The following is a 24358-nucleotide window of genomic DNA, read 5'->3' as shown; positions in this document are numbered from 1 at the left end:
GTAGCTTGATAGGGATTGCATTGAATCTATAGATTGCTTTAGGTAGTATGACACTTTGCTTTTCAATGCCGCTGCCAAAGCAGAATTTCTGGCCACAATTCCCCCGGTTTACTGAAAAGTCTTCCATCTTTATTGCATTATTTCTAAACCTTTTCACTCAAGCCTCTCCATACCTAATGATGCCTGAAGAACCGCCTCTATTCTGTGCATCATGGAATAACCAGCTCTGGTTATAATACCTAGCACATAAGGTGGGTTCAATTAATATTACTCTAATAAAAAATTGATAGATTAAATCAAATTTCTGTTCAAATATTTGTGTGTCATTTACAAACTAATAGATATTTGGATTGGTTATCACCATTTTGTCATTTCACTGAGCTGAATGTCTCAAGTGTTCTTTAACTAGTAAAAGTATGAAAGTGTTAGTTGTCCAGATGTGTCCAACTCTTTGCAACCCCATGGACTGTAGCCCGCCAGGCTCCTCTATCCATGGGATACTTCAGGCAGGAATATTGGGTTGGATAGTCATTGCCTTCTGCAGGGGGTCTTCCCAACCCAAGGATTGACCCCAGGTCTGTGCTGCAGGCAGATTCTTTACTGTCTGAGCTACCAAGGAAGCCCTCTTTAACTATGGGAGTCACAACGTTTCAGATTTTGAAGGTATGTTAGGAGTTACTTTATGAAAACTCTTTTCTAGATGTGTGAATTACCTCATGCCTGCCTAACAAATCATATTGTTACAAAACTTCATAAATTTTCTCCCATTTACACTTGCTACTGCCCTTTCTTTGCGATTCACATCAGCTCATTTGTCACAAGTTCAAAATACCTCCCTGAAGTAGCTCTTTAATACAACTTTTACTCTCTTTTGCATTTAGCTATTTTATTCCCTCCACTCCAATTGTCAGTTTCAAATTATCTGAATTATTTATGCTGTTGGTTTTTCTATATGTACATGCTGGATTATAAACACTGAAAGCAAGAGGCTTGTCTTTAATTTACCTACATTGCCTTCACTGTCTAATTTGACACCCTTTCAAAAATATTCAAAACTGTCACTTAAGTGATTGAAATCAATTTCCTCAACATCAGTATATGCAAATACATAGGCAATTACATCAAAACATACATATGAGTATATTTCTATTATTACTTTTCTGTTGCTTAGTTCCTGATGCTCGTGTTCTTAATTCCTGTATCTAATGCTAATTCTCATGAACCTGGAGAGTGTCTCTTCCATTCTTTTAAGCTCTCAGGTCGTCTTTTGTCTACCTTGGACTTTGCATCAACTTCCTGAAGAACGTGGCATTCTTCCTCCTCTTTGCCCTTTAGTTCCATCCTAGACACAGTGGCATTTACAAAGCACAGTTCAGAAATACTGGGAGATTTGTGCTTGGGTATGTGAGTGCCTGAGAACATAAGATACAAGAAACAGGTGGAGAAGACATTACTTCTGACACAGATATGAAAGAAATGTTTGCATTATATCAAAGAAGAGCTCAAACTACATGCATCACATTTGCCCAATTTTCAACTGAGTCTACAATGCCTGGAAAAAGACTAATTCCCAAGCAAGTACGCAGAGATTTGATAGAAACAATGAACCATTTTTATTGAGAACAAGTAATTTTGTTAGGATCATCAATACAGTCGTAACAGAGAATCAGAGAATAAAGACTAACATTTGCAAAAGAGTCAGAGATACTACCAAGAAGATTCAGGGCTCAAAGACGCCAATCTAAAGTGGGTATTTACAGATCAAAGCTTCTGTCAGGCATGTGATTTCTTGCAAGTGGAAATCGTGGGTTATAAATCCTTGAATCGGCATTATCTTTAGATGCTTCATCTCAGAAGCAAAAAGGGCTTAGTTAGTGCTGTTCTAGAAGCAAGAAGAATAACATCTCCTGTAGCAAACTGGCCAGTAGCTGCCATAGCCAGAGCCATATCCACAGCCATATCTGGTTCCATAGCCACAGCCATAATAGGGGCCAAATCCACAGCCATATCCTGTCCCATATCCACAGCCGTATCCTGAGCCGTATCCACAGCCATATCTACTTCCATATCCACAGCCATAATAGGGGCTGAACCCACAGCTGTAGCTCTTTCCACAGCCATAGCCACAGGAGTTGCCGTAGTAGTTACAACACATTTTGTCAAGGCAAGAGGGTTCAGGTGGACTGCAAGGCGATGTTTCTGAAGTGTGTGTGTGTCTTCTCCTTCCCTTGGATCTTTATATACTGTCAGTAATTGGCAGGACATACCATTCATTCCCTGACACAGGCAGCAAATATGGAAGCAACATTATGAGCCAGTCACTGTTGACCAATAATGCTTTGCTTAAAATAGCTTCTTATTTTGGAGACTCATTTCATTTAAAGAGCATCATTTTAATTTTCCTCTGCCAAAGAATTTCTCACTAGAATCATGTGCCCAAACACAGACACCCATTTTCAAAACCTCTTATCATTTAGTATATATCTTATTTTAAAAGGCTTGGGAGAAAATGTTAAAAGAAATTCCCCTTAACTTTGTCTTTTTTATTTTCACATCTACCTCTGATCACTTGAAAACAAATATGTCTGTTCATTTTCTTGAATCATTGTAGCTTCTTGCCAGAGTTCTTCACCCAGATACCTACTGCCCAATACCAATTGGCATCTTGTTGTAGAACTCAAGGATGCTCCTAATTCTCCAGGGCACAGAACAACATGTGATAACCAAAAGAAAAATAATCTAGAATGTCAGTACTACTGAGAATAGAAATATTACAGTATAGCTGTGTGTTTGCAAATACGTTTCTCTCTCTATGGATGTTTAAATCCAAACACACTCTTCCTTCTCACTCCAAACTAAACATCTAAACTTTCTAATGCAAAATGTAGCCCAAAAAATGTGTAGCTTTTTAAGTTTCAGTTCAGTTCCGTTCAATTCAGTTGCTCAGTCATGTCTTACTTTTTGCCACCTCATGGACTGCAGCAAGCCAGGGTACCTGTCCATCACCAACACCCAGAGCTTGCTCAAACTCATGTCCATTGAGTTGGTGAGGCCATCCAACCATCTCATCCTCTGTTGTCCTGTTCTCCTGCTGCCTTCAATCTTTCACAGCCTCAGGGTCTTTTCCATTGAGTCAGTTCTTCACATCAGGTAGCCAAAGTATTGGAGCTTTAACTTTAGGATCAGTCCTTTCAATGAATATTCAGGACTGATTTCCTTTAGGATGGACTGATCTGATCTTCTTGCAGTCCAAGGGACTCTCAATAGTCTTCTACACAGTTGAAAAGCATCAATTTTTGGCATTCAGTTTTCTTTATAGTCCAACTCTCACATCCACACATGACCACTGGAAAAACCATAGCTTTAACTAGATGGACCTTTGTTGGCAAAGTAGTGTCTTTGCTTTTTAATATGCTGTCTAGGTTGGTCATAGATTTTTTTCCAAGGAGCAAGCGTCTTTTAATTTCATGGCTGCAGTCACCATCTGCAGTGATTTTGGAGCCCAAGAAAATAAAGTCTCTCACTGTTTCCATTGTTTCCCCTACTATTTGCCATGAAGTGATGGGACCAGGTTCCATGATCTTAGTTTTTTAAATGTTGAGTTTTAGGTGGAGTTTTCATTCTCCACTTTCACTTTCATCAAGAGGCTCTTCAGTTCCTCTTCACTTTCTGCCATAAGGGTGGTGTCATCTTATATATGAGGTTATTGATATTTCTCCCAGCAATCTGGATTCCAGCTTGTGCTTCATCTACCTGGCATTTTGCATGGTGTACTCTGCTTAGAAGTTAAATAAGCAGGGTAACAGTATACAGCCTTGACTTACTCCTTTCCCAATTTAGAGCCAGTTCATTGTTTCATGTCCAGTTCTAACTGTTGCTTCTTGACCTGGATACAGATTTCTCATGAGATGGCTAAGGAGGTCTGGTATTCCCATCTGTTTCAGAATTTTCCACAGTTTGTTGTAATCCACACAGTCAAAGGCTTTGGCATAGTCAATAAGGCAGAAGTAGATGTTTTTCTGGAACTCTCTTGCTTTTTATGTATTAAAGTTGGGGGTGTGTTGTTTTTGCTTATCTCACTTGCTTAAGTGTACCACTATCTTTCATAATCAAGCAGATTTCAATACTTTATATTTTTTACAATAAGTATCATAAAGTCTTCTATTGTACACTCAAATTTCAACAGTGAAATGAGTGGTGATCCAGTACTTTATTGAATGCTTTCAGAGGGAACATTCATCAAGCTTCTGATCTCTTTGTGAAAATTTTCAGTGTTAGGCATTAATCCTTCAGCTGAGAAATCATTCAACCTTTTTTCTCTTCTGTTGATCACTGGTATAATTTTATGACTCTATGTTTAATAAGGAATGATAGGCATAAAGAAAAAATATCTTCATTCCAATCATCATTATGCTTCAGTTTTCTTAAATTTCCTGTCCTCCTTGCAATTTGAAATTATAAGTTTGTTTCACAAATTCTCTATAGTAGACACTTTGCTTTTCAATGCCGCTGCCAAAGCAGAATTTCTGGCCACAATTTCCCTGGGTTACTGAAAAGTCTTCCATCTTTATTTCATTATTTCTAAACCTTTTCACTCAAGCCTCTGCATACCTAATGATGCCTGCAGAACCACCTCTATTCTGTGCATCATGGAATAACCAGCTCTGGTTATAATACCTTGCACATAAGTTGGGCTCAATTAATATTTCTCTAATAAAAAATTGATAGATTAAGTCAAATTTCTGTTCAAATATTTGTGTGTCATTTACAAACTAATAGATATTTGGATTGATTATCACCATTTTGTCATTTCACTGAGCTGAATGTCTCAAGTGTTCTTTAACTAGTGAAAGTATGAAAGTGTTAGTTGTCCAGATGTGTCCAACTGTTTGCAACCCCATGGACTGTAGCCCGCCAGGCTCTTCTATCCATGGAATACTTCAGGCAGGAATACTGGGTTGGATAGTCATTGCCTTCTGCAGGGGATCTTCCCAACCCTAGGACTGAGCCCAGGTCTGTGATGCAGGTAGATTCTTTACTGTCTGAGCCACCAAGGAAGCCCTCTTTAATTAAGGGAGTCACAACGTTTCAGATTTTGAAGGTATGTTAAGAGTTACTTTGTGAAGACTCTTTACTGGATATGTAAGCTATCTCATACATGCTTACTAAATCATATTCTTCCAAAACTTCATGGACTTCTTTTCCCCCTTTACATTTGTTATTGTCCTTTTGAATCTTTCTTTGCAATTGGCATGAAATATCACAAGGTGAAAATACCTCCCTGAAATATCTCTTTAATGCTTCAATCCTTACTCTCTTTCCCACTAAACTGTTTTATTCCCACATCCCAACTGTCAGTTGAAATTATCTTAGTTATTTTTTATTTTCTTATTCTTCACCTACTAGAATGTAAACACTGTGAGAGTAGGAAATTTTTCTTTAATTTTTCTGCTTTGTCTTCAGTGTCTAAGATGAGACCATTTCAAAACTACTCAAAACTGTTTATCATTTAAGTGATTGGAAACAATTTCAACATCAGTGTATACAAACAAATACATTTGCATTTCCATCAAAAGCAGATGATATGATAGAATGTTTGGCTTTTACATGCATTCTTTTGTCTTATATGCTTGACACCTATCTCTGCTTCTTATTTCTCATATATGCTGGAAATTCCCCTTGCTATCCATTATTCCTTTAAGTACCCAGGCCACCTCTAGTTTGTTTTGGAATGTGCATTAACTTCCTAAATAAAGTATCATTCCTCCTGTTTCACCTCCAGCTCCATCCCAGGCACAGAGAGATTTGCAAAGCGCAGTCCTGAAATACTGCTGCTAAGTTTCTTCAGTTTTGTCCAACTCTGTGTGACCCCATAGACGGCAGCCCACCAGGCTCCCCCATCCCTGGGATTCTCCAGGCAAGAACCCTGGATTGGGTTGCCATTTCCTTCTCCAATGCATTAAAGTGAAAAGTGAAAGTGAAGTCGCTCAGTCGGGTCCGACCCTCAGCGACCCCATGGTCTGCAGCCTACCAGGCTCCTCCGTCAATGGGATTTTCCAGGCAAGAGTACTGGAGTGGGGTGCCATTGCCTTCTACTATTTGTGCTTATATATGAGTGCCTAAATATGTGAGAAACAAGAAATCGGTGGGAAAGACATTATTTCTGATGCAGGTATAAAAAGAAATGCTTATATCAAGAACTTCAAAGTTCAGCTTCACATTAGCTCAGGTTTCAACGGAGGCCATAACACCTCAAAACAAAAATTATGCACAAACACATACACAGAGATTTGTTAGAAACAATGAACCATTTTTATTGATAACAAGGGACTTCCCCAACAGTACGGTATTTGGGTCATTACTACAGAGAGTCAGAGATTAAGGGACGAAAGGTTAACATTTGGAAAAAAGACAGATGATACCACCATGGAGCTTCAGGCCTCAAAGATGCCAATCTTAAAAACGGTAGTCAAAGGTCAAAGCTCTGTCTTGCATGTAATTTCCTGCATATAGAAATCATGACTTTTCAATCCTTGAATCAGCATTATCTTATGTGTGGTTTCAGATGTAAATGGTGTTTTAGGTGTTGACGTTCTAGCAGCAAGAAGAATAACATCTCCCGTAGCAGACTGGCCCGTAAGTGTCGTAGCCAGAGCCATATTCACAGCCACAGCAGGAGCCGTATCCACAGCCATATCTGGTTCCATAACCGCAGCCATAACGGGAGCTGTATCCACAGCCATAATAGGGGCTCAATCCACAGCCATATCCTGAACCATATCCACAGCCAGTCCCATATCCACGGCCATATCTGGTTCCATAACCACAGCCATAATAGGGGCTCAATCTACAGCTGTAGCTGTTTCCACAGCCATAGCCACAGGAGTTGCCGCAGTAGTTACAACACATGTTGTCAAGGGAAGAGGATTCAGGTGGACTGCAAGGCGATGTTTCTGAAGTGCATGTGTTTTCTCCTTCCCATGGACCTTTGTATACTGTCAGTAAGTGGCAGAGCATACCACTCATTCCCTGACATAGACAACAAATATGGAAGCGACCACCACGTGCTGGTCACTTTTGACAACTGATAATTTGCCTAAAGTAGCTAGTTATTTTGGAGATATTTAAAGAGCATCATTTTAATTTGCTCTGCCAGAGAATTTTTTCAGTAGAATCATGTGCCTCTAAACAGATACCCATTTCCAAAATTTCCTATCATTTAATATATATCTTATATTAAAGGTGAGAAGCAATGTAGAAAAAATTTGCCCCTTTCTCTCTCTTCTTTCTTAAATCATTTGCCTCTGGCCATGAGAAAAGAATATTCCTACCCCTTTTCTTGAATCATTGCAGATTCATTTATAGAAGCCAAAGATGCTGATGATTCTGCATTCACAAAGAAGCCCCCAACAAGAAAAAATCTTGTCCAAACTGTCAATAGTGTTAAGAATAGAAATCCTGTTTTATAGCTACATATTTATAAATGATTCTCTATCTGTAGATGCCTAAATCCAAACGTACCCTGTTCTCTCATCTAAAGGAACACCGGACCTTTCCATCATCAAAGATGTGGTCAAATTTTTTTGTTTGTGGACTTTTCTTTGCATATCTTCTTGTATAGACTTTACTTTCATATCACCATTTTCAGAATCAGGCAGGTTCCAAATTTTTAAGTTTTTTTTTTTTTATTCAACTATATTTGATTTACAATATTGTGTTAGTTTAGGGAGTACAGCATAATGATTCAGTATTTTTGAATATTATACTCCATTATAAATTATTACAACATAATAAATAATTCACCATGCTATATAGTATATCTTTATTGCTCATCTATTTTATAAACAGTAGTTTGCATCTGCTAATCCAGTGGCACTAATTGGTCCCTCCCCGTTGCTATCTCCTTTCGTAACTAAAAGATTGTTTTCTATATCTTTGGGTCTCTTTCTGTCTTACATATGCATTCATTTTATAATTTTTAGAGTCTTCATATAACTGAAGTAATACAGTATTTGTCTTCCTTTATCTGCCTTATTCCTCTGCCTGAACATCTGTCACTAAGAGTATTCTCTAGATCTTTCCATTTTGCTGCAAATGGTAGTATCTCATTTTTATGTCTGAGTAATATTCCATGATGTGTTTATGTACACATATACATGTACACATATCTTCTTAAATGAGCTGAGAGATGTTTGAATGCTTCCATATGTGAGATATTATAAACATTATTGCTAGGAACACTGGAGTGTATGTATCTTTTCAAGTTAGTGTTTTCAGTTTTTCCTGATATGTACCCAGGAGTAGAATTGCTGGATCATATGGCTGTCCTATTTTTAGGTTTTTAGGGAACTTCCATACTGATTTCCATAGTGGTTGAACCAATAATTTTCATTGCCCAAGAGTGTTCAAGTGGTTCCTTTTCCCATATCCTTTAAAACTTCTGATATTTACTGATTGCTTTGGTGATAAGTATTCTGACAGATGTGAGTTGATATTGCATCATTGTTTTAATTTGCATTTTTCTGATAATTGGTAATATTGAGCATCTTTTCTTCTCCTGTTAGCCATCTGTGTGTTCTATGTGCCTTTTTATGCCAATACCATGCTATTTTGATTACTGTAGATTTACAAGATAGGCAGTTTGGGAGAGTTATGTCTCCAGCATTATTGTTTTTTTCTGAAGAGTGCTTTGCCAATAAGTAGTCTTTTGTCGTTCTAGTTTTAAGATTATTTTTCTATACATTTTAAAACTATTTAAGGATTATTCTAGTTCTGTGAATTTTAGGATTTTTTTGGTCTAGTTCTGTAAAAAATATCATGGGTACTGGATAGAAATTGCATTAAATCTGTAGATTTCTTTGTGTATTATGGCCATTTTAATAATATTAACTTTTCCAATACAAGGGAATGGGATATCTTTCCATTTTTGCATGTAATTTTCAATTTTCTTTATCAAAGTTTTATGGTTTTCAGAATATACTTCTTTCGCTTCCTTAAGTTGATTCCTAGGTATCATTTGTAGAACCAATAGGATTTCTTTTTACTTTCACTTCCTAATACTTCATAATTAGTGTATAGAAACATAACAGATTTCTCTATACTCATCCTGTAACATACAATCTACTGAATGAACTTATTAGCTCTAAGAGGTTTTTGGTGGAGACTTTCGAGTTCTCTGTACAAAGTGCATCATCTGCAAGTAGTGACAGTGTTACCCCATCTTTCCAATATGTTTTATTTCTTCTTGTTGCTACAGCTAGAATATCCAATTCTACTTTAAATAGAAGTGGTGAGAATGAGCATCCTTGTCTTATTCCTGAATTTAGCAGGAAAGATTTCACCTTTTCACCAATGAATATTATGTTGGCTGTGAATTGCTCATAAACAGTCTTTATTATATTCAGCTATTTCCCCCTAAACCACTTTGATGAGAGTTTTTAACTTAAATGGATGCTGATTTTTTTGAAACTATTTTTATGCATTTATTGAAGTGACCATGTATTTTTTGTCTTTCTTTTTGTTAACATAGGTGTACCACAGTGATTGATTGCATATGTTAATTGACTTTGTGACCCAGGATTAAATTCAACTTGATCACAGTGAATGATGCTTCTTTGTATTTTTTAATTTGGTTTGCTAACATTTTGTGGAGGGCTTTTTTTTTTTTTTTTTTTGGTAGTGTTTTTCTCTAGTTTGGCAGCAAGGTAATGGTGGTCTAGTATTGGGATAAATTAGGGCATGTTCCCTCATCTTCAGTTAGCTGGAATAGTTTGAGAAGGATAAATATAAGTTATTTTCTATATGTTTGGTAGAATTCCCCTGGAAATTTTTTTAACTACTGCTTTAATTTCATTTCTGGTGATCAGTATGTTCAAATTATTTGCTTCTTCTTAACTCAGTCTTGGTATGCTCTTTCTAGAAATTTGTGTTTCCTCCAGGTTATCCAATTTGTTAGTATATAACTGTTCACAGTATTTTCTTATGATTTTTTGTATGTCTGTGGTATCTCCTAGTCCTAGGGATTGGAAGGTAGAAAAATATATACCCTGAGGAGGAAATCTATGAAGTGAAGTGAAGTGAAAGCTATTCAGTCGTGTTTGACTCTCTGTGACTAGAGCCTGCCAGGCTCCTCTGTCCATGGAATTCTCCAGGCAAGAATTCTGGAGTGCATAGCCATTCCATTCTCCAGGGGATCTTTCCAACCCAGCAATCAAACCCAGGTCTTTTATATCTTCTGCATTGCATGCAGATTCTTTACCATCTGAGCCACCAGAAAAGTCCATATATAGTCCTAATTATGGGAATCTTTAGAACATATTTCACACTGTATAATAAGCCTTTGATCTTGACTCAAATGCCTTACTGCAAGATGATACTTAATTCAAATTATCAAAATAGACATAGTCCTAGAAATAAAATATATTTCTACTATGGAATAATCTTTTTACTTCTGTGGAGTTTCAAAAATACTAATATCAAATTTTTGCATAAACATGTTCCCAAGACATATGCTTTAAAAATAGAACATAAAGTTATTCTTTAGTTTCTGAACTTGAAAATGTGCGTGATTCTATGTCCATTAAGTTGACATAATGTTGACACTGTATTTTGGGTAATAAATTACTATACAAAATTGCCCAGTCAGAGTGCAAAAAGGTCAATAGGAAGGTAATTTATATTCGGAGGGGTTTTGCTTCCTCATCATAAAAGCTTTTTTAATTAGGGTATACATATGTGGATACCATAGAATGACTTCTTTTATGTTACAAAGCTATTACATTAAATTCAGACTAAATCAGGATTACAGTACAAATAAATATGGGTATTTTAAAGCTACTACTAGACAAGAATTTAAAACTATGGAATAAGAAAAATAAGATTTCAAAAATTTGATTTTTATTGGAGTATAGTTGATTGACAATGTTGTGCTAGTTTCTGCAATACAGCAAAGTGAATCAGTTATATATATATACCTATATCCATTCCTTTTTTAGATTCTATTCTTATATAGGTCATTACAGAATATTGGGCAGAGTTCCCTGTGCTATACAGTACATTTTTATTAGTTATCTATTTTATATATAGTAGTGTAAATATGTCATTTTCAACCTCCCAGTTTATCCCTCCTTCCCCTCCCCATCCCTTGGTAACCATGCTTGTTTTCTACTTCTGTGACTCTATTTCTGTTTTATAAATAGGTTCATTTGTACTATTATGTTTAGATTTCTTAGAAATCTAAAGAAAGCAGTATCATATATTTGTCATTCACTGTCTGCCTTACTTCACTCTGTACAAGAATTTCTAGGTCCACCTTGTCACTGCAAAATATATATATATATATATATTTAAAATTAAAATTTATGTTTGGATTCTAAAAAGTGCATACTTAAATAACATGTAATAAATGATAATCACAAAAATAAATATATATAGCCAAGAGGGGAAAAATGAAAAGGAAAGGGAGATAAAGTGAATAGCATTTATTGAGTAAAATTCCTGACCAGAACACTAAATAGGTATGAAACATAAGGAAAGCATTATGTAAAAATAGGTAGGCCTCATTTTAGAAAGAAGAAATTTGCATTTAGACAATTTAATCATATAATCAAATGTCTTTACAGTATATGTGGCTCTCCAATGTTTGACTATATGTTTGATTTGATTCATCCATTTTTATGGAAGAATATTGAGTCCAAATTATCAGGGACTGTACTCAGAGCTGGTTTTTCAAGGATGCACAGAATAGGAGTTGTCTTTACTGTTTTAAAATGGTATAAAGAGATCTGAATGGAAAGGTATTAGAAATAATGCAATAAAGATAACAGAGTTTTTCAATAATCCAGGGATACTGTGACCAGAGAGTTGTTGGCTTTGGTACTGAAAAGTAAAGTGTCTGTACCAGAGAATTTGTCAAGTAGAATTTATAGTTTTGAATTTCAAGGCGGACAGAAAAGGTAAGAAACTGAAGGATAAGAAGAATGGAATGGGATCATATGTTCTTTATGTTTATGGTTAGGAATGAAACAGCAGAGTGTTCAGATTAGACCAGTGACCAATATCAGAAAAATCGGTAGAATGATTTCTCAACAGAAGGAAAAATGTCTGATAATGAAACTTCTCAAAAATTGAGGTTGGCAGCCTTGTGAAAATCGCTGTTAAAGGCATTCCATAAAGTACTCGATCACCACTTATTGCTTTGTTGTCGAAATTCAAGTATATCCAGTGGAAAGAATGATCTTGACTATCCTCCCTTCCAATTCAGATTTCATGGTTGTTACAGTGAAAAATAATCTAAATTTTGGAGTCTGCCAGATTCTAAAAAAGTTGATTTAAGTAAAACATAGAAACTAAGATAAGCAAAAAGAAAAAGAAAAAATGCCCCCCTACCCCAACAAAGCAACATGACTGAATGTTTGGTCATGAAAGGTTGAATGTTTGGTATAAAGTTACATTTAAATTAGTGAGGCAAGACATAGTTTTAATAAACTTTGGTAAGTGCTTTGACATGTGTCTGCACATAAGAACCAGGAGGTGCTGGCGGTGGTGGCTTAGTTGCTAGGTCATGTCAAACTGTTTGTAACCCCATGGACATATAGCCCACCAGGCCCCTCTGTCCTTTGGATTTCCCAGGCAAGAACACTGGAGGAGGTTGCCATTTCCTCCTCCAGGGCATCTTCCAGACCCAGGGATCAAACCTACATCTCTTGCATTGCAAGCAGATTCTTTCCTGAGCCACTAGGGAAGCCCCAGGACCAAGAGGAGGATGATCCAGTTCAGACAATAACATGGAGGAAAGGCATCTCACAGGAGCTGATTACAGATCGGAGTTTTGATCAACAAATAGATTTTTTTTAAGCCAAGAAATTTGGTGGCAAGGAAAATATTAACAGCAGAAGAAATGATACTCATTTCCCTCTTTTACATGTCAAAAAGGTAAGTGTGTTAGAGAGGATTATTTAGAAGAAAGGAGACATATTATATTTCAAAGTCACAATGAACATTTTTGTAGAAGGTTGAGAACTTCTGATTAATGTACATATGAATAAGGATAAAATTGAGTTTTGTGGTACTTGATGTCATGAATGTATTAGGAGCTGAGATGGGCTTTTGCTGTAAGTATCAGAGTGACCCTACTTACCTTTAGCCTTTGAACTAAATGTGTAAGGAACAGTAGTGAGAAAGGGAGGAGCTAAGATGGCAGAGGAGTAGGATGGGAGAACACTTTCTCCCCCACAAATTCATCAAAAAAACATTTAAATGCCGAGTAAATTCCAGAAAACAACTTCTGAATTCTGGAAGAGGACATCAGGCACCCAAAAAAGTAACCCAAGTCTTCAAAAGGAGGTAGGAAAAAATATAAAAGACAAAAAAAGAGACAAAAGAGGGAGGGACAGAGTTCCATCCTGGGAAGGGAGTCTTAAAAAGAGAGAAGTTTCCAAACACCAGGAAACCTTCTCACTGTAGAATCTGTGCTGAGCCTTGGAAGCACAGAGGGCAACACAACAGGGAGGAAAAATAAATAAACAATTAAAACCTGCAGATTGCAAGCCCTACAGTAACTCCCCCAGCGGAGAAGCAGCGCAGACGCCTGCACACGCCACTAGCAAGCAGGGGCTGGGCAGGGAGGCGCGGGGCTGGCTGCATCGCTTAGAGTAAGGATCTGACCTGAATACCCCGAGCGCTATCTGAGCAAAATAATTTGGGCTAGCAAGCCAGACTGTGGGATATCTACCACGTGAAAAGCCAGCCCTAACCTAAGACACCGCCAGGCCCCCACACAGAACAAAGGACTGAACAGAGATAGCCGGTGGCAGACCATCCCCCTCTGATGACAGGCAGCCAGAGCCGGAAGGGGGCAATCGCAGCCCCAGAGAGACATTATCTATAAACTGTAAGCAGGCTTTTTTGCTAACTAAAACTTCTTGGGGGTCTGGACGGTCAACATCCACCTGAGAAGGTGCACGGGTTGTACACCTAGATAACCAAGCGGCGGGGAGGCGATAAGTCACAGCAATTGTGCTCGCCAAACACCTCATCACCTGAGCTGCTCGGACCTGGGAAGGGCACAAAACTCAGGCCCAACCAAGTCTGGGCCTCTGAGGACTACCTGAGTGCCTGAACCTGAGCGGCTTGGACCCGGCAGGTGCAAGCAGCCCAGGGCCGGCCACGGATGGTTCCCGGCGGAGCAACCTAGAGCCTGAGCAGTGTGGGCAGGGAGGCTACACGCGCCGTGAACGGGGGCAGACCCAGTGTGGCTGAGGCACTGCGAGCACATGCCAGTGTTATTTTGTTTGCAGCATCCCTCCCTCCCCACAGCGCAACTGAACAAGTGAGCCTAAAAAAAAAAAAAAAAGTGTCCACCACTGTCCCCTTTGGGTCAGGGCGGAAACCAGATACTGAAGAAACCAGCAAACAGAAGAAGCTATAACAGAGGGAACCACCTTGGAAGCTACAGGCAATAGATTAAACCCTGTGGTTAGTACTGACTACATAGGAAGGGGCCTATAGATCTTGAGAAATGTAAGTTGGATGAAGGAACTAGCCAAAAATGAACTGACCCCACAATACTCACAACAAAACCAGAGAAAGTCCTAGATATATTTTTACTATTTTTACGATCATTCTTTCTTTTTTTTTTAATTAAAAAAATTTTAAGTCCTCTATTATTCTTTTAATTTTCACTTTTATAACCTACTATTACTTTGCAAAAAAAAAAAAAAGACCCTATTTTTTTAAAGCAAACTTCATATATATATATATTTTATAACTTCTGTGACCTTTTTTTTTCTTCTTTTCTTTAACACTGTATTTTTGAAATTCCAAACTCTAATATAGATTTTTAATTTTTGCTTTTATGTATTTGTCACCAATTTTGTACCTTTAAGAACCCAATCTTCAGTACCCATTTTTCACTAGGGAGCGAGATTACTGGCTTGACTGCTCTCTCTCCCTTTGGACTCTCCTTTTTCTCCACTGGGAAGCCTGTGTCTCCTCCCTAACCCCTCTCTACTCTACCCAACTCTGTGAATTTCTGTATGTTCCAGACGGTGGAGAACACTTAGGGAACTGATTACTGGCTGGATCTGTCTCCCTCCTTTTCAATCCCCCCTTTTATCCTCCTGGCCACCTCTGTCTCCTTCCTCCTTCTTCTCTTCTCTGTATAACTACGTGAACATATCTAAGCAGTCCAGCTGTGGAATGCACATAAGGAAGTGATTACTGGCTAGCCCACTCTCTCCTCTATTGATTCCACCTCATCTCATTTGGGTCACCTCTAACTCCCTCCTCCCTCTTCTCTTCTCCATGTAACGCTGTGAACCTCTCTGGGTGACCCTCACGGTGGAAAAACTTTTCATCTTTAACGTAGATGTTTTATCAATGGTGCTGTATAGAAGGAGAAGTTTTGAAACCACTGTAAAAATAAGACCAATAACTGGAAGCAGGAGGCTTAAGTCCAAACCCTGACACCAGGGAACTCCTGACTCCAGGGATCATTAATTGACAGGAGCTCATCAAACGCCTCCATGCATACACTGAAACCAAGCACCACACAAGAGCCAACAAGTTCCAGGGCAAGACATACCAAGCAAATTCTCCAGCAACACAGGAACACAGCCCTGAGCTCCAAGATACAGGCTGCCCAAAGTCACCTCAAAACCATAGACAACTCATAACTCATTACTGGACACTTCATTGCACTCCAGAGAGAAGAAATTCAGCTCCACCCACCAGAACACCGACACAAGCTTCCCTAACCAAGAAACCTTGACAAGCCACCTGTACAAACCCACACAGCGAGGAAACGCCACAATAAAGAGAACTCCACAAACTGCCAGAATACAGAAAGGACACCCCTAACTCAGCAATTTAAACAAGATGAAGATACAGAGGAATACCCAGCAGATAAAGGAACAGGATAAATGCCCACCAAACCAAACAAAAGAGAAAGAGATAAGGAATCTACCTGATAAAGAATTCTGAAAAATGATAGTGAAATTGATCCAAAATCTTGAAATCAAAATGAAATCACAGATAAATAGCCTGGAGACAAGGATTGAGAAGATGCAAGAAAGGTTTAACAAGGACCTAGAAGAAATAAAAAAGAGTCAATATATAATCAATAATGCAATAAATGAGATCAAACACATTCTGGAGGCAACGAATAGTAGAATAACAGAGGCAGAAGATAGGATTAGTGAACTAGAAGATAGAATGGTAGAAACAAATCAGAGAAGAAAAAAGAAAAACGAATTTAAAAAAATGAGGACAATCTCAGAGATCTCCAGGACAATATTAAATGCTACAACATTCGAATCATAGGGGCCCCAGAAGAAGAAGACAAAAAGAAAGACCATGAGAAAATACTTGAGGAGATAATAGTTGAAAACTTCCCTAAAATGGGGAAGGAAATAATCACCCAAGTCCAAGAAACCTAGAGAGTCCCCAACAGGATAAACCCAAGGTGAAACACCCCAAGACACATATTAATCAAATTAACAAAGATCAAACACAAAGAACAAATATTAAAAGCAGTAAGGGAAAAAAAACAAATAACACACAAGGGAATTCCCATAAGGATAACAGCTGATCTTTCAATAGAAACTCTTCAAGCCAGGAGGGAATGGCAAGACATACTTAAAGTAATGAAAGAAAATAACCTACAGCCCAGATTATTCTACCCAGCAAGGATCTCATTCAAATATGAAGGAGAAATCAAAAGCTTTACAGACAAGCAAAAGCTGAGAGAATTCAGCACCACCAAACCAGGTCTCCAACAAATATTAAAGGATATTCTCTAGACAGGAAACACAAAAATGGTGTATAAATTTGAACCCAAAACAATAAAGTAAATGGCAATGGGATCATACTTATCAATAATTACCTTAAACATAAATGGGTGGAATACTTATCAATAATTACCTTAAATGTAAATAGGTGGAATGCCCCAACCAAAAGACAAAGACTGGCTGAATGGATACAAAAATAAGACCCCTACATATGCTGTCTACAAGAGACCCACCTCAAAACAGGGGACACATACAGACTGAAAGTGAAGGGCTGGAAAAAGATTTTCCATGCAAATAGGGACCAAAAGAAAGGAGGAGTAGCAATACTCATATCAGATAAAATAGACTAAAACAAAGGATGTGAAAAGAGACAAAGAAGGTCACTACATAATGAACAAAGGATCAATCCAAGAAGAAGATATAACAATTATAAATTTATATGCACCCAACACGGGAGCACCGCAATATGTAAGACAAATGCTAATAAGTATGAAAGGAGAAATTAACAATAACACAATAATAGTGGGAGACTTTAATACCCCACACACACCTATGGATAGATCAACTAAACAGAAAAGTAACAAGGAAACACAAACTTTAAATGATACAATAGACCAGTTAGATCTAATTGATATCTATAGGACATTTCACCCCAAAACAATGAATTTCACCTTTTTCTCAAGCGCACATGAAACCTTCTCCAGGATAGATCACATCCTGGGCCATAAATCTAGCCTTGATAAATATAAAAAAATTGAAATCATTACAAGCATCTTTTCTGACCACAATGCAGTAAGATTAGATCTCAATTACAGGAGAAAAATGATTAAAAATTCCAACATATGGAGGCTGAACAACACGCTGCTGAATAACCAACAAATCACAGAAGAAATCAAAAAAGAAATCAAAATTTGCATAGACATGAATGAAAATGAAAACACAACAAGCCAAAACCTGTGGGACACTGTAAAAGCAGTCCTAAGGGGAAAGTTCATAGCAATACAGGCATACCTCAAGAAACAAGAAAAGAAGTCAAATAAATAACCTAACTCTACACCTAAAGCAACTAGAAAAGGAAGAAGTGAAGAACCCCAGGGTTAGTAGAAGGAAAGAAATCTTAAAAATTAGGGCAGAAATAAATGCAAAAGAAACAAGAGAGACCATAGCAAAAATCAACAAAGCCAAAAGCTGGTTCTTTGAAAGGATAAATAAAATTGACAAACCATTAGCCAGACTCATCAAGAAACAAAGGGAGAAAAATCAAATTCATAAAATTAGAAATGAAAATGGAGAGATCACAACAGACAACACAGAAATACAAAGGATCATAAGAGACTACTATCAGCAATTATATGCCAATAAAATGGACAACGTGGAAGAAATGGACAAATTCTTAGAAAAGTACAACTTTCCAAAACTGGACCAGGAAGAAATAGAAAATTTACCAGACCCATCACAAGCACGGAAATTGAAACTGTAATCAAAAATCTTCCAGCAAACAAAAGCCCAGGTCCAGACAGCTTCACAGCTGAATTCTACCAAAAATTTAGAGAAGAGCTACCACCTATCCTACTCAAACTCTTCCAGAAAATTGCAGAGGAAGGTAAACTTCCAAACTCATTCTATGAGGCCACCATCACCCTAATACCAAAACCGGACAAAGATCCCACAAAAAAAGAAAACTACAGGCCAATATCACTGATGAACATAGATGCAAAAATCCTTAACAAAATTCTATAAATCAGAATCCAACAACACATTATAAAGATCATACACCATGACCAAGTGGGCTTTATCTCAGGGATGCAAGGATTCTTCAATATCTGCAAATCAATCAATGTAATACACCACATTAACAAATTGAAAAATAAAACCATATGATTATCTCAATAGATGCAGAGAAAACCTTTGACAAAATTCAACATCCATTTATGATAAGAATTCTCCAAGAAGCAGGAATAGAAGGAACATACCTCAACATAATAAAAGCTATATATGACAAACCCACAGCAAACATTATCCTCAATGGTCAATAATTGAAAGCATTTCCTCTAAAGTCAGGAACAAGACAAGGGGGCCCACTTTCACCATTACTATTCAACATAGTTTTGGAAGTTTTGGTCACAACAATCAGAGCAGAAAAAGAAATAAAAGGAATCCAAATTGGAAAAGAAGAAGTAAAACTCTCACTGTTTACAGATGACATGATCCTCTACATAGAAAACCCTAAAGACTCCACCAGAAAATTACTAGAACTAATCAACTTTACTAAGTTGCAGGTTATTAACTCAACACACAGAAATCCCTTACATTCCTATACACTAATAATGCGAAAACAGAAAGAGAAATTAAGGAAACAATTCCATTCACCATTGCGGAAAGAATAAAATACTTAGGAATATATCTACCTAAAGAAACTAAAGACCTATATATAGAAAACTATAAAACACTGGTGAAAGAATTCAAAGAGGACACTAATAGATGGAGAAATATACCATGTTCATGGATTGGAAGAATCAATATAGTGAAAATGAGTATACTACCCAAAGCAATTTATAGGTTCAATGCAATCCCTATCAAGCTACCAACAGTATTCTTCACAGAGCTAGAACAAATAATTTCACAATTTGTATGGAAATACAAAAAACCTCAAAGAGCCAAAGTGATCTGGAGAAAGAAGAATGGAACTGGAGGAATCAACCTACCTGACTTCAGGCTCTACTACAAAGCCACAGTCATCAAGACAGTATGGTACTAGCACAAAGACAGAAATATAGATCAATAGAACAAAATAGAAAGCCCAGAGATAAATCCATGCACCTATAGACACCTTATCTTTGACAAAGGAGGCAAGAATATACAATGGATTAAGACAATCTCTCTAACAAGTAGTGCTGGGAAAACTAGTCAACCACTTGTAAAAGAATGAAACTAGAACACTTTCTAACACCATACACAACAATAAACTCAAGATGGATTAAAGATCTAACCATAAGAGCAGAAACTATAAAACTCCTAGAGGAGAACATAGGCAAAACACTCTCCGACATACATCACAGCAGGATCCTCTATGACCCACCTCCCAGAATATTGGAAATAAAAGCAAAAATACACAAATGGGATCTAATTAAAATTAAAAGCTTCTGCACAACAAAGGAAACTATAAGCAAGGTGAAAAGACAGCCTTCAGAATGGGAGAAAATAATAGCAAATGAAGCAACTGACAAACAACTAATCTCAAAAATATACAAGCAACTTCTACAGCTCAATTCCAGAAAAATAAATGACCCAATCAAAAAATGGGCCAAAGAACTAAATAGACATTTCTCCAAAGAAGACATACAGATGGCTAACAAACACATGAAAAGATGCTTAACATCACTCATTATCAGAGAAATACAAATCAAAACCACTATGAGGTACCATTTCACGCCAGTCAGAATGGCTGTGATCCAAAAGTCTACAAGCAATAAATGCTGGAGAGGATGTGGAGAAAAGGGAACCCTCTTACACTGTTGGTGGGAATGCAAACTAGTACAGCCACTATAGACAACAGTGTGGAGATTCCTTAAAAAACTGGAAATAGAACTGCCTTATGATCCAGCAATCCCACTGCTGGGCATACATACTGAGGAAACCAGAATTGAAAGAGACACGTGTACCCCACTGTTCATCGCAGCACTGTTTATAATAGCCAGGACATGGAAGCAACCTAGATGTCCATCAACAGATGAATGGATAAGAAAGTTGTGGTACATATACATAATGGAGTATTACTCAACCATTAAAAAGAATACATTTGAATCAGTTCTAATGAGGTGGATGAAACTGGAACCTATTATACAGAGTGAAGTATGCCAGAAAGAAAAACAGTAGTACAGTATACTAATGCATATATATGGAATTTAGAAAGATGGTAACAATAACCCTGTGTACGAGACAGCAAAAGAGACACTGATGTATAAAACAGTCTTTTGGACTCTGTGGGAGAGGGAGAGGGTGGATGATTTGGGAGAATGGCATTGAAATACGTATAATATCATATATGGAACGAGTCGCCAGTCCAGGTTTGATGCATGATACTGGATGCTTGGGGCTGGTGCACTGGGACGACCCAGAGGGATGGTATGGGGAGGGAGGAGGGAGGAGGGTTCTGGATGGGGAACAGATGTATACATGTGGTGGATTCATTTTGATATTTGGCAAAACCAATACAATATTATAAAGTTTAAAAATAAAATATAATTTTTAAAAATAAATAAATAACAAAAGCAAATAAATAAATAGATAAAGTGAAGCCTAGAAATTGCAATGTAAGCAGCAGCCAACGTACCAGAGACTGGTGCTGACATATGCTAATTGCAATCCTTTAAAAATCTGCTCATTAAAACAAGATTTATTAGGCAACCTTGGCAAACCTGATTCCTTACTTCACATACCAAAGGGCAATGGAATTTGTTTAAATAAAATAGAATAATTCTGCCTTCTAACTAATTTTGATAGGTCCTGTGATCCCATTTAATCTGAATCAGTGATGCATTACTATGATGTAACAGTTGCAAAGCATCTCCCAATAAAACAGAAAAAAATGTAAAAAAAAAAAAAAAATAGGGAAGGGGTATGCATTCAGTGACCAGCTTGCTAGCTTCACCATATTTATCAAAGCAGAGGGCTTGTGGGCTCAAGATTTACAGCCTGTGACCTTTGGCAAGTCGGTTAAACCCTCGGTATCTCAGTTTTCTTCTCTGTGAAAATGGACCTGGTATTTCTCATCACCCTGACTTATGGTGGGACCTAAAAATCCTGGGGAAACACCACCCCTGGTTTCCCTGAAGCTCTTCTCAGTAGTTGGTTCTCCATGCTCAATGCCACTCTTTCTTCAGTGCCAAATAGCACTCCTCTGAGAAGGCTTTCAGCATCACTTATTCAGCTAAGCCTGGCTAGTGTCCCCAGGGAGAAAGAGGGGAAGAGGGAGGGATCAAGGAGGGAGACCTCAACAAGGGCAAAGTTAACTTGGGGATGTCTTTAGATTTAAATTTATCTGAATGATATGTTTGCATCAAGTAAAGACCAAATAAAACCCCAGAAATCTGTATTAAAAAAAAAAAAAAAAAGGAACAGTAGTGATAGAAAAGGGCAAGAATGATTGAGTGAGGGGAATGGACTAACATCTCATAACACGAAACTCTAATAAGACTTTATGTGAAAAAATGAGTTTCTGGTCTAACTGAGCTCTTCTGATTCTTCAGCCAAATAAAGTTGGTTAAACTGTTAAAGTCTCCTCAATGGTGAGACTCAGGTAGCTACAAAAAAGAGAGAAAAAGAGGGCTGCCCCACGTGAACAGGACCTTCCATTGCCTGGTGCATGGAAGAAGAAAATACAAGAAGGAACACATGCAGCATACTGTCTCCACGCCTGTAAGTCTTCACTCTTTCTGGGAATGGAGTTCATTTTGAATTATCAGATACTGATCAGATTCTTAGGATTTGAGGAGAGTCGGACAAGGCAGGGGTAAGGAATGCAGAAAGGGTAGTGATTCAGGAAAGGAGACAGGAATATTCCTTTTCCTGTGGTCAGAAGCAGGTATTTTGGAAAACTGAGAGAGAAAAGGAGGCAAAATTGTCTGACATTCCCCAACAAGCTTGTTTTATAAGGTATCTGTTAAATGAGAGGAGATTTTGAAAATGATCAGCTTTGGGTCACACGATTCTACTAAGACAGTTTGTCAGCAGAACAAATTAAAGTGAAGCTCTTAAAATGAAACAGGAGTCTCCCAAATAATGAGCTATTTTAAGCAAACTTTAGTGATTGTCAGCGGTGACGTGACTGGCTCATAATGTTGCTTCCATATTTGTTGTCTATGTCAGGGAATGAATGGTATGCTCTGCCAGTTACTGCCAGTATATAAAGGTCCATGGGGAGGAGACACACACACTTCAGGAACAGCCTCTTGCAGTCCACCTGAATCCTCTTGCCTTGACAACATGTGTTGTAACTACTACGGCAACTCCTGTGGCTATGGCTGTGGAAAGAGCTACAGCTGTGGGTTCAGCCCCTATTATGGCTGTGGATATGGAAGTAGATATGGCTGTGGATACGGCTGTGGATATGGGACAGGATATGGCTGTGGATTTAGCCCCTATTATGGCTGTGGTTATGGAACCAGATATGGCTGTGGATATGGCTCTGGCTATGGCAGCTACTGGCCAGTTTGCTACAGGAGATGTTATTCTTGCTGCTAGAACATCACCATCTTAGCCTAGTATGCTTTGAAAAGAGGAATCTAAAGATAATACTGCTTCGAGAATCTGTAACCCATGATTTGTGCTTGCAAGAAATTGTATACATGACAGAAGTTTTGACCTCCAACTACCCATTTTTTGATTGACGTCCTTGAGGTCTGAAGATCAATGGTGATATCATCTGACTCTTCCAAATTTAGCCTTTACTCCTTAATCCCTGAGTCTCTGTTATGACTGTGTTAATGATCCTAACATTCTAAAGCTTTGATAACCCCTTATCCTCAATAAAAATGGCTCATTGCTTCTAACAAATCTCTGTGTACTGCTTATGAATTAGTCTTTCGTGAGGTGCTATGGCCTTTTTCAAAGACTGGGCTAAGAGGTTGCTTGAACCTTGAGTTCTTTGATATAATACAAGCATTTCTTCTTGTATTTGCACCAAAAATAATACCTTCTCCAACTATTTCTTGTATCTCACATGCTCAGGCACTCACATACACAAGCACAAATCTCACAGTATTTCAGAACCATGCTGAACCATGCAAATCTCAATGTGTCGAGAATGGAGCTGGAGGAGACAGTGGAGGAGGAATGACACACATTCAGGTGGTCATGACAAACTCCAGGTGCAGGAGAGACAATCTGATTTCCTGCAGGAGTAATGGAATAGAAGAGATGCTTCCCACAAGCAATGAGAAATTGGAAGCAGAGTTGGGTGTTAGGCACTTGAAAATAAAGAACTAAGGAATGTATATTCTTTGCAGTCAAAGATGGAGAAGCTCTATACAGTCAGCAAAAACAAGACCAGGACCTGACTGTAGCTCAGATCATGAACTCCTTATTGCCAAATTCAAACTTCAATTGAAGAAAGTGTGGAAAACCACTAAACCATTCAGGTATGACCTAAATCAAATCCCTTACAAATATACAGTGAAAGTGAGAAATAGATTTAAAGGACTAGATCTGATGGACAGAGTGCCTGATGAACTATGAACAGACTTAGTGACATTGTACATGAGAAAGGAATCCAGACCATCCCCAAGAAATAGAAATGCAAAAAAGTAAAATGGCTATCTGAGGAGGCCTTACAAATAGCTGTGAAAAGAAGAGAAGCAAAAGGCAAAGGAGAAAAGGAAAGATATACCCATCTGAATGCAGAGTTCCAAAGAATAACAAGGAGAGATAAGAAAGCCTTCTTCAGTGATCAACTCAAAAATAGAGGAAAACAATAGAATGGGAAAGACTAGACATCTATTCAAGAAAATTAGAATATTTCATGCAATTTGGGCTCAATAAAGGACAGAAATGGTATGCACCTAACAAAAGCA

General features: G+C 37.8%; 3 protein-coding genes across 3 annotated transcripts; 1 reads left to right on the top strand and 2 right to left on the bottom strand.

The window, feature by feature from the left end:
• Positions 1-1591: 1591 nt before the first annotated feature.
• Positions 1592-2170, bottom strand: LOC133254077 (keratin-associated protein 21-1-like). The gene has a single exon (XM_061428106.1). The coding sequence runs from the start codon at positions 2153-2155 to the stop codon at positions 1883-1885; it is 273 nt and encodes a 90-aa protein (XP_061284090.1). The 5' UTR covers positions 2156-2170; the 3' UTR covers positions 1592-1882.
• A 4424-nt stretch (positions 2171-6594) lies between these two features.
• On the bottom strand, positions 6595-6909 carry LOC133254996 (keratin-associated protein 21-1-like). Its single transcript, XM_061429515.1, has one exon. It carries the CDS (start codon positions 6907-6909, stop codon positions 6595-6597), a length of 315 nt encoding a protein of 104 aa, XP_061285499.1.
• A 15361-nt stretch (positions 6910-22270) lies between these two features.
• On the top strand, positions 22271-23328 carry LOC133254073 (keratin-associated protein 21-1-like). Its single transcript, XM_061428092.1, has one exon. It carries the CDS (start codon positions 22659-22661, stop codon positions 23028-23030), a length of 372 nt encoding a protein of 123 aa, XP_061284076.1. The 5' UTR covers positions 22271-22658; the 3' UTR covers positions 23031-23328.
• Positions 23329-24358: the final 1030 nt, after the last annotated feature.

This window comes from Bos javanicus, chromosome 1 (genome assembly GCF_032452875.1).
Source record: "Bos javanicus breed banteng chromosome 1, ARS-OSU_banteng_1.0, whole genome shotgun sequence".
Lineage (NCBI taxonomy): Eukaryota > Metazoa > Chordata > Mammalia > Artiodactyla > Bovidae > Bos > Bos javanicus.
Note: the sequence above shows the minus strand (reverse complement) of the source record. Positions and strands in the feature narration are given on the sequence as shown.

Bases quoted from the DNA above. Each gene is read 5' to 3' on its own strand.
- LOC133254077 (XM_061428106.1), bottom strand. From the start codon at position 2,155: ATGTGTTGTAACTACTACGGCAACTCCTGTGGCTATGGCTGTGGAAAG.
- LOC133254996 (XM_061429515.1), bottom strand. From the start codon at position 6,909: ATGTGTTGTAACTACTGCGGCAACTCCTGTGGCTATGGCTGTGGAAAC.
- LOC133254073 (XM_061428092.1), top strand. From the start codon at position 22,659: ATGAATGGTATGCTCTGCCAGTTACTGCCAGTATATAAAGGTCCATGG.